This window comes from Uloborus diversus, chromosome 5 (assembly GCF_026930045.1).
Source record: "Uloborus diversus isolate 005 chromosome 5, Udiv.v.3.1, whole genome shotgun sequence".
Taxonomy (NCBI): domain Eukaryota; kingdom Metazoa; phylum Arthropoda; class Arachnida; order Araneae; family Uloboridae; genus Uloborus; species Uloborus diversus.
The window spans coordinates 168483524-168494739 of NC_072735.1; the positions used below are offsets into that span (position 1 = coordinate 168483524).

At 31.4% G+C, this 11216-nt stretch overlaps 1 protein-coding gene across 1 annotated transcript in view; it reads left to right on the forward strand.

The window, feature by feature from the left end:
• The window catches only part of LOC129223268 (mRNA-decapping enzyme 1A-like), a 51592-nt gene extending 43422 nt beyond the window's left edge, over positions 1-8170 (forward strand). Inside the window, exons 3-6 of the mRNA XM_054857834.1 lie at positions 1938-2065; positions 6267-6333; positions 6426-6552; positions 7691-8170. Coding sequence (XP_054713809.1) covers positions 1938-2065; positions 6267-6333; positions 6426-6552; positions 7691-8170 — 802 coding nt within the window. The remainder of the gene's footprint in view (positions 1-1937; positions 2066-6266; positions 6334-6425; positions 6553-7690) is intronic.
• Positions 8171-11216: the final 3046 nt, after the last annotated feature.

Here is an 11216-nt window from a genome sequence, read left to right on the forward strand (position 1 = left end):
TCAGCTGAAAAGTTTCGCCAAATTTGTTTAGGGTTATAGTTTTAGTATAGTGCGAGCAAAGTAGCCTTGGCGAGATTTCGCGTTTTTAGTTAAACCATTTTTGATTTTTATCATGAGTGGAATAAAATGGTAGTAAGATTACAGAATTCGATAAGAAAAAAGAAATAATGGTCAATCAACTGAAAAGAAAACTACCAACATATATCCGTAAGAATTCTGTAGATGATTTGCATAACTTGACATAATTAAATCGTAACTCAGAAATTGGAAAAATCGAAACAGAAAAATTTTAAATTAACCGATTCGGGAATTCGAGAGAAATAATTCAGCAACAAATGCAAATAAGCGCTAGCCAAGTAAGACAAAGAAGTATCATCTTCTTTCGATAATAATTTGTAATGTCATATTGAATTTTCTAGCATTAATTGTTGTTCTTGTCAGGCCGCAATTATTATTTAGTTTTATCAAGAATTGATAAATATCGAATTCAACATCGTGGAAATAGCTGCTTAGAACTACGAACTACGTAGTTTGCATTAATCTTTGACGTTTAGTAATGCTTCTTGAATTCTCATTTCTTTCTACGTGGGCCAGAATATCCACAAGACTTTGAAAATTAATTTAAAAAGAATAAAGCGAAAAAATCATACGTACGAACAAAAAACACAACACTTTTAGCATTTTCTTCGTTACCATGTGCGTTTGTTTTAGTTTTTAAGTCCGCCATTAGACAGTGACTTCAGTGCCCCCTATAGTTCGTTGGAGTTGCGAATTGCATCCATTGCAGGGAAACTTGCTATGATTTGTTGACTTTTATTTTATCACTTGAATATCTGTAATTTTATTATTAAAACTATTTCCTATCCTTCTTTAATTTTTATATTTCTGAGCAGAAAATCTGTTCTTCTGTCATTTTATCATATGTATCGATAATTTCGATCCAATATCGTATGATCGCTCTATTTTTTGTCACTGTTTTTAACTGAAAAGTTATTATTCCTGCTACTCTAAAAAAAAAAAAAAAGTGGTGCTGGTGTTATAGTTTAAGTTGGAAAATTCAAAAGTTGAAAGATTCCAAAAGAGTTCGCTTTTTCTTATAACTACTTTGTAACCTACTTACCTACTTGTATTTAACTGCACTTTTTCTTTTGGTTTCATTGCCTCCTTTATATATATATATATATATATATATATAATATATATATATATATATATATATATATATATATATATATATATATATATATTATATACTGGAACAAGAAGAAAAAATCGTTGTATCGTGGATGTTGCTGTCTGTTGTGCTTGATATTGTTAGATTTTCATGCAACATGTAAAGTTTCGCGAAGACTTTTCGCTAATAAAACTAAAAAGCAGTGTTTTAACAGTAACAGTTTCAATTCTTTGGTCATAAAAACCAAAAAATTCAAACGCAAAAAATTTAAAATAATAATAATATTAATAGTAATGAATAAATAAATAAATAAAAAGTGAATATACTGATTGGTTTTTATTCTGAAATTTCAGTTTCAAACGCTATTAATCTTTTTCATACTATTGATTAGAAAAGTTTGAATATGTTACAGTAGAACGTCAAAAATCCGAACGCACTCCTATGAAGTTTTTTAATAAAATTATCTTCATGTTCTCTAAACAATGAGACTTAATATTTGTTAGATTTTGTTAAAAAATATGATTTCATGTTGTAGCGCTGTGTTATAGTGCAAACATACTATATAACCACTTACTGATTAAATGGCAGAGTACTTTCCTAAATGGTGTTTTCTTGGTTATTTTCGAAAATCCAGGGAATTAGTTAATGCGAACAACCTATGGTCCCAATTAGTTTAGATTTTTTGATATTCTACTGTATTTATGTTAATCATTGAAATGAGTTTGCTTTTGTTTACTTTAACTGTACTGTTTCTCTTTTTAAGGTCACTGTTTCCTCATCATGGCTTTATCATTGTCAACCGCATGAGCACGACGAATTTCATTGAATCTATTACAAATGACATGCAGTTTCAACTTCAAGAACCTTATTTGTTATATAAAAATCATGCAGGTGTGTTTTTGCATTTCATTTCGTTTTTACTCCCTTTTACGAAGTAAAGGAAGTATTGTATTCGCGAAAAAATTTTCACCCCAAATATCGGCCTTAATTTCCATTTTGCCAAATGAATATTGAAATTTTTTTTCAACCCGACCACACAAGAATGTATAAACACCCGAAATATCCATTTTGATGATCTCCGAATTGATTACAACGAGTTTTCTCCTGACGCCTGCCTGTATGTACATATGTATGTGTGTATGTGCGTATGTATCTCGCATAACTCAAAAACAATATGTCCTAGAAAGTTGAAATTTGGTACGTAGACTCCTGGTGGGGTCTAGTTGTGCACCTCCCTTTTTCGTTGCATTCGAATGTTCCAAAAGGCTCTTTTACAGCTTTTTTTTTTGGGGGGGGGGAGGGAATTATTGTTAATTTCAATGTGAATTCAAGTGGTGTTATAATTTGGCAAACACTTGGCGACAAATTTGGCGTTTTTTTTTTTTTTAATCTGGTTTCATTTTGACCACTATTTGCAATATTTAGAGAGTTAACTATTGAATCACATTAAAATGTCCATTATTGGGAAAATTAATCTGTTTGAAACGTTTTTTTTTTTTTTTTGCTTCAGTTCACAACAAACTTGGGGGTAAAAATATTTAAAGTTTCTTTGCTTACTCCAACGCACTATTATCATTTAATTGGCATAAAAGGAGGTCATGCAATGCACACACCAGCTCGTTTAATAAAAACTTGGCCTACAGGTAGAAGTTTCAAAAATCAACCACTGGTTTCAGGCAGGGGCGGCATTTCAGCATTTCGTTTGGGGGGTCGAGTTTCTTGAACATGAATTTCCTCAGAACGGTATAAAATACATATTGTTTAACAAGAACTGATAATTAAATGAGATAAATAAATACCTTTGTGCTGAATAGTAAAGTCAGACCAAACAACGTAAGTAGAAGCACAAATTTGTAAATTACAGCAGACACGTGTTTCGGCGTTACAGGGAACGCCTTTTTCAATGCAAAAAATAATGAGCTTATGGATGAAAAGACATCCGACAAAAGCCTTTGTCGGATGTCTTTTCATCCATAAGCTCATTATTTTTGCATTGAAAAAGGCGTTCCCTGTAACGCCGAAACACGTGTCTGCTGTAATTTACAAATTTGTGCTTCTACTTACGTTGTTTGGTCTGACTTTGATAATTAAATCGTTTTAATGTTAAGAATAATTAGGTTTGTAAAGAACAATTAAAATTTTTTCGACCGAAGCTTTAAATTAATTTTGTTATAAGTTATCTCACAAAATATCTCGGTACTAGTTTTTATTTTTTAGTAAAGTTTTAATCTGCTATTTTTGGAGTCAGGAAGAACAGAAAATTTTGTAACTATAGTTAATCAATATCCAATGACTTAATTTATTGCCAGTATAGCTAAAGAGGAAGGTCTTGCTTTGCCTCATTGCGCTTCGAAGGCAATTCTCTAACCTCCTGAGACACGAAAGTCAAAATTGGTTGACGTTCAGTTCTCCTACAACTTTCTGGTTGTGTGCGTAGTTTTTTACACCGATAAAGAGGCTCCATTATTGTAGCCTTGAAATAGCTATATGCTGTATTTTCGCGTAAATTTGTACTTTATTTACATCGGTTTTTCAATTTAATCACGGAAGTCATCTTTCAAATGACTGACCTGATTGAAACAGTCAAAAAACAATGGAATCAAGAAAGTTATGTCAAAAAAGCACATTTCCTTTAGATTCCTCTCTTTAAAATAACCAAGAAAGCTTTTTAAATAGACTAGTATTTATTTTGTGTCATTAAAAAGTATTATCACAATTCACAAAACAATTCCTCTTCCCCCATGCTATTACTTATAAGTGTAATATTTTCTTTTTCGCTTTCTATAACCGACCTACATAATATTGAAGTTAAGACCAATAATAAATATGTCTCATTAAATCCTGTCTCAATTTCTTGAGAAACTGAATTGATCAGTTTATTCAAAATATTGATTTAATATTTTGACTAAAACTTCATCTGGGTTTTGTCACCTCTTCCACATTGGCATACATTAAAAACTGTTACGAAAAGTTCTGTCACAAAGTTCCACACCTGGTTCAAGTATGCATTAATGCGAAAATTACTAAGAGTTGCAATTGTCAATCCAAGAATTAAGATTAGCGAATTAAAATTTTTATGATAGAGTGTAGCATTTATCAAAAAAACGCTCCGCAGTATAAATAAAGTCAACAAAAAATTCAGAAAGGCATACATATTAAAATGACATCAAATTTTTTATCAATGAAAAGGTCGCTTTCCAGTAATTCTTCCAGGGGGCTTTTATAACTCTTGAAGACCATCTTGTGTCACTCAGAGATTGTCAAGTAAAGAGCCTCAAGATACATTTGTTGATGTGAAAGTATTTTTTTGATGTGAGATGTTTTTCAAAAATAGCATATCTTTACAAAATGTTCCCATGAAAGCATATGATACACCGAGTTGCTAAAATGTGTTTCTAGTACATGGCGTCAATGAACACTTACTAGTCGAACATTAAGTTATAATATGAGCATAAAAATTTATGTAAAATGACATGGAATTTACGTGTAAAAATTGCACAGACTCTACACTGTACGGGTATCTCATACAAGATGCTCCATCATAACATAGATTACTCAATTTTGAAATATTTAACCCATATGAAGAGATTACTTCTTTAGTTAAGGCAAACACTTATCCTCCATCAGTTTTTTCTGTTCTGAAAATTCAGGCAAATGCTTTTCTAAGTTATCTAAATTGAATTTTACCATTTTATATTATTCTTAGTGAAAAATTTGGGGGTGCAACCGCCCCCTCTCGCACCCCCTATTTGCCGCCCCTGGTTCCAGGGATCAGTAACGACAAAGCAGATGCTTTCACTGATCCGTTTACATGTTCCTACCCATGGTTTTTTCTTTTAATTAACAGAGTAAAAGGATGTGCAAAATATATTTTGGTTTTTGTAAATTAATTTAAAAGAACAAGTGAAAATTATACAAGTCAATTGAAAGATTTTTCAAACCAGGTATTGTTAACAGGCAGGTATTAAAACAAGCCTGTTTATTAAAAAAATAAATGAAATAAAAAAGCCTTCCAAGTTCTGTTAATACTTTGTTTTAAACTATAAGTAATTTCCTGTGGGATATTTCTGGAATGAAGTATTGAAGAAACATTTTTCAGAGGAAAAAAAATAAAACTGGACTCTCAGAAAATTTCACACTGTCTTCAGAAAATTTTACTTGAGTCCACTTGCACCCCTGCTTTCCTACCTTAAATTTTAATTTTGAAAAAGTTATCCCTTTGTTTGTTTTCTAACAATTTCTATATCATTTGTGGGGCATCTCCCCCCCCCCCTCCACCTTTTTTTTCCTTCATTTATTTTTATCTAAGATTTGCTTATTTGAAACCTTAAACTAGTTTGTTTTGTATAAAATATGCATCTAGTCTTAATGGAACAGGTAACTCAAGAAAAGCTACTTTTACTAATACAGTAAAACCTGTGAAGTTGACCACCCTTGTAAGTTGACAACCTGTCCGAGTTGACCGCTTTTTTCAGGCACAGAATTAGCCCTTATCATGTAAATCAACCTCTGTAAGTTGACCGCTTGTTTAAGTTGACCCTTAAAGTAGTGCACCGCAAGTCAAGGGCGCCCACATAGGGGGGCTCGAGCCCCCCCCCCCTATGAAGTTAAAACTTCCTTGCTTTTAATACTTTTTTCTTTGCAAAAATGTAAAAACATTTCTTCTCCAGCCATTAATGAATAAGTTATTAAAAATGTCAAATTTTAATGACTCTAATCTGTCCTGAAATCAGTTTCCATGGGGAAAACATCCACTAAACCTCTGGGAGAATACTTGAGCCCCCCCCCCCCCTTGCAACTTTGCATATGGGCGCCCATGCCGCAAGTGGTCAACTTACACAGGTTTCACTGTATTACGAGTTATGATTTTAAAATATTTCTCACATAAACTGGTAAAAGAAAGTGGAACAGATCCTACTCCTGCTACTTTTCTTTGATTCTAATGATTCAAAGAGTCTTGTGATGGAATAGCTGTAACATTCCATAAGAAATACTGCTGAGTCTCTTTCCATTGTATGAAGCTTAGACAATGTGAAAACTATGTTAAGTGTTCCTGTTCTTTAAATTAAAACATCTTTGCATTGATATTTAGGTGACATTATTGGCTCATGGTTTTATGAAGACAAAGACCTTCGAAGAATCAGCAATAAAATTCAAACGTAAGAGAAGTTTAACTTTTTGAAACCTTTTATCAAGAAAAAAATGCTGTGTACTTGATACCCTAATTAAAAACTGCATTCTTATCCTTCAGCATTGTTTTGAAGCAAACCTCAACTCCAAGACGCCAACGATGTGCCTCAGAAAGTGAAACCCTGCCAAAAAAAGATGAAACTCAAGATATCATAACACTTCTTTCACAAGCTCATGAAAAATATGTTGTAAATAAATTTCTTAATGTTCATCATTTGAGTTCAAGTAGAATTTTGTAAAAAAAAAAAAATATTTTCAAAGTTGCTAAGCATTCAGATTTGCCTAAGAAGTAATATTTTTGTGCTATTAGCCTGAATTAATTCTCTTGTTGCATCCAAAATAGACTCATTAAAAACAGTTTATTTATAAATGCACTTTTCATTAATATTCATTAACACAAATTTGTTTTTTAAAACAATTTTTTGATCTGAAATTTTTCATATTAATGGCAATGCTATTAAAATCATTATCTGATTGCATGTATGTACTATACTAAAAAATAGTTCCTTAAATATTTCTGAATTTTTGATTGATATCATTTCCCATAGTTTGTTTCATAATGGTATAATATTTCCTATAGATTTTCTGGTTTACATTGAATCAGCTATCACTTTTTCTTTTTGAAAACTTTTTTTTAAATATTACAAAAATATTGTTTTTACAAAATTACTCAAGATAAACTGATATTCAAAGAGGAAAAAACTTCCATATTTTATGAGAAATTAAATATAAGACATTGTATTTTATTGATCTTCACCCATTGATCTTCATTGGGGACTAATTAATTGACTAGGACCAGCCTAGCTGGGCCCAGAGCCTGTTGCTGGTCGTCACATTTGTATTTGTATTTGTGCGAGTGGTGATGTATTTTAATTACATACATGATAAATATATACATAGATAACAAGCTAAACTGATTTTAGTAGAATAATCATGAAATGAATTTAAAGAAAAATATAAAAAAGATATACTCTGTAATAAGTTCTTTTCTAGAAAGTGCAATTCTTTATAATTCTTTTTTGCCGAAGATGGCATAGTTTTATTTGGGACAAACCTAACCCAACAACGTATGTAATGGTGTGATAAGTATCAGCAGCAACCTTCGCAATGCTGCTCTGTTACTTTGCCCCTTATATAGTTCTTTATGCGTTATAAGTATTTCACTTTAGTAAATTTTGTTATTTCTGTAACGCACTTTTGTTAGTTCACTAGCATTCTGATGATTGTGGTCTTAGAGTTAAACTCGTTTTATGTTTAAATAATAATGCTGCTAGTTTGCATTATAGATATATCATAACTCTAATCAATTTTATTTTCTACCCCCAGAAAGAAGTGGAAATTGTTAAAGAAGTTGTCTCCAGTTCAGAAGATGTAAATAACCTATCTACCCATCCAGAGAAGAAAATGAACAACAAATGTGTAAAAGCATCCGACAAAAAGCTGAAGGCACACGGCCTACGCTCCTCTTCTCAAGAATACCCGACATCACCGAGAAGGCGATTTCTATCCACTGGTTCTTTTGACCCTAGTATTTCCAAATCACTTTCTAGTTGTCTTCTCTCATCTGAATCAGAGCTAAAAAATTCCAGCCATTTGTCTGCTACTGAGTTCAACAAAATATCATCCAACATCATTCGACCTGATGATTTTATTTCGGAAAATGTCCTAACTAAAATTGCTCAGCGTCTCCCTCCCACCAGACTCTCCCCTCTTTTCAGTCGGAGTGAAATTTTATCTCCCGCCGTGTCTGATGTCGCACTCTTGGATGATTCTTATGAAGAAAGTGAAGTAAATATTTATTCTTAATGTATTTGTTTGGTAAATTGAAAATATATTTATTATTTTTACTCAGTTGCACTAGCGCAGCCAGAAAAATCTTCTGGAGAGGTTTTTTTTTAATAAAAAAATACCTTCTGGAGGAGGGGGGTTGATAAAAATACATTCTGGAGGGGTTTCTTTTAAATAAAAAATACTTTCTGGAGGTGGTTTTATGATCAAAAATACCTTCTGAAGGGTTTTATTTTAATCAAAACTGCCTTTTCATATGCATAAACTACTGTATTAGAATTTGCATTTATGTTTCTGGGGGGGGGGGGGGTTCACCTCCAAAACTCCCCGGTTGCTATGTCACAGCTCAGTTGTACAAATTAGCTTAATGTGACTTGCCATTTAAAAATTTTCCCAAGGCAGGAATAAGGAACTCAGCACCAAAAATGAATCTCTTTAAACTGTAAAAGAACTAGTGTTTGAAATGTTATCCTTTGATAATCTTTAAAACTATTTTCGGGCTTGCAAAAATATTGCTTTCAAGAAGTGCTTAACTCTTCCCAATTGTTATTTTTGCATTCAGCACCTTTCAACAGATGATTAATCAGTTAAGCATTAATAAATTGCAACTATTTACATTTAAATTATAATTCACAAACACACAGGGTTATTCCGAATTCCCTGCGAGGTTTTAAAGCAATGTAGTACAAAAACTAAGGCGAGTACAGCAAAAAACAACATTCAACAAGAATTCAGAAACAATTCAACATTTATTTACATATTTTGCAGATATTTTCCATAAAATTAGATTTTGAAATTGTATTTTGTCTTTTTCTGTTGCTTATGCTGTGTGCTGCCCACTTAAAGTAAAACTTTGTTACAAACATCTTTCTATTTATTTGTCTTTTTTAACACCTATTCTCTTTTATCCCAATTCTTAATATTTCTTTATTTTTCCATTAATTCTAATATTTCCACCATGTGGAAAGCTTGTAAGTGATCCTAAGAGTAAACGGAAATCTTTCAAGAAAAATTTGTTGCAAGCCCTTCTTGCTAATGTGCGCATTATAAATCTTTAAGACTTTACTCCTATTAACATTTAAATATGAATACAAAAGTGATGACCATCAAAAGACATTGTAATGCTTTGAGAATTTGCTTTTAATAGCATTCAGATACAAAAGTGATGACCAGCAACAAACACTGAACTCAGTTTGGCTGCTTTTGCTGAATTAATCTATCCCTAATGACAATCAAGAGCCTTCTTAATTCCTATTTGCAATTTAGGGTGATTCAAAAATACGTTTAAAAAAATTTTTCTCCTAGATAAAGGGACACCCCTTAATATTTTTACACTTGTGGATAGGATATTTTTACACTTGTGGTATTGGAAGAATTTGTAGCTTCCTATTTCAACTGAAAGAGGGTGCTCAACCCCCTCTCCCATACTTCAAACGTATGGGAAGCGAATTACAAAAATACATTGAATGGAAAAAACAATGCTGCATATCATAATATACACAAGTAATGTGCATATACATTGCAATAAAATAATTATTTGCAAAAAAAACACTTGGAGAAATTAAATGGTTCTAAATTTGTGGCATTTTATATGCTGCGGCTAATGTTAAATGAAGGGGTCATTGAGCACCTTCTTAAAATTTGGGTAAGGAGCTAAAACTTTTACAGCAAAATACTATTAGTAAGTCTAAAAAAAATAGGGGGTGTCCTGGACTCTAGCTGAAAAAAAAAGTTTTTTTGAACCACCCTATTACACTTGTTCAAGTAACAATGCCTTTTGGTAAACTTCCAGATGCCTACAACTGTTGAAAGTAGTGATTTTTCTAACTTCAAGATTTGCCTGAGAACTGATCTTAAACCAGTATTTAGTTCCCGCTTTCTGTGCAAAAATGTTGACCATCTACTTCTTCCATTTTTAGGAATTTAAAAAACTGAATCATGTTTTCACCTACTTTCCTTTATTCGAAACTGCATGTTAAGCTACTTAAGAAGAAGCCCATAAATCTGGTTATTAACTTGGTAATAACTTCAAACATAGCTTGCTCCAACTGAAATTGTGCTAAATTTCTGTATAATTATGAAAGAATTTCTTAAAATTATGCAAAATAGCCCTCTTATAATGAACCAAATCTATACTAATATTATACAGAGAGAGGGTTTTGTATGTTTATATGTTCCAAGTAATCTCCGGAACTACTGCACCTATTTGAAAAATTCCTTCACTGTATGAAAGTTTCATTCTTACTAAATGATACAGGCCATAATTTTTGTATATATATATATATATATATATATATATATATATATATATATATATATATATATATATATATATATATATATATCCTTATACTAATTTTGAAAATTAATAAGTTACCTTTGCTAACAGTTTTTTTTTTTTTTTTTTGGTGCAGTTTTGTTGTTATATACTTAAATACCAAAAGCGATTGGATGGAAATGTTTGTTCAAAAGTGTTCCTCAAGCAGTATGCTAAGGATTAGAATCATGGTAAAAAAAATCCGGTGTCAGTTTAACAACCATCAAAAGCTTTATATGAAAGTGAGACCGTGTTTCTATAAGTAGTAATTTTGCATGCAATACGGAATATCCTTTAATTATGATATAAAAGTGCCTATTATATTGCTGATGAAGATGTAAGTATATAGTGTTTATGTTTGTTATCTCTTATGCATACAATAATCTTAAACTTACATAGTATTTTTCATTTTGATAGCAATATGGAGGCAAAAAGGCTTTTGAAACAGATGTTCCTAATTTTTTAAGTAAGCTTTTGTTATTATTCCCTATTAAATAAATAATTTTTGAAACTATTCCCTTTTCTGAGATCTTTATAAAATCATTAAATTTACATTTCTAAAAAAATACAGCTTTTTGATGCCATTTTACCTTTTTCATGCTGAATTTAAATGGTTATGCATGTGTATTACTTTTAGTAATCAGTCTTCCCAATCTCCCTGTGATTCAGAATTTTTACAATGCTTTGTCTCATCACTTAAAGTTAATTTTTCTGTGTGAAAGGTTTTGTATTTAAAAGTATTGTTTT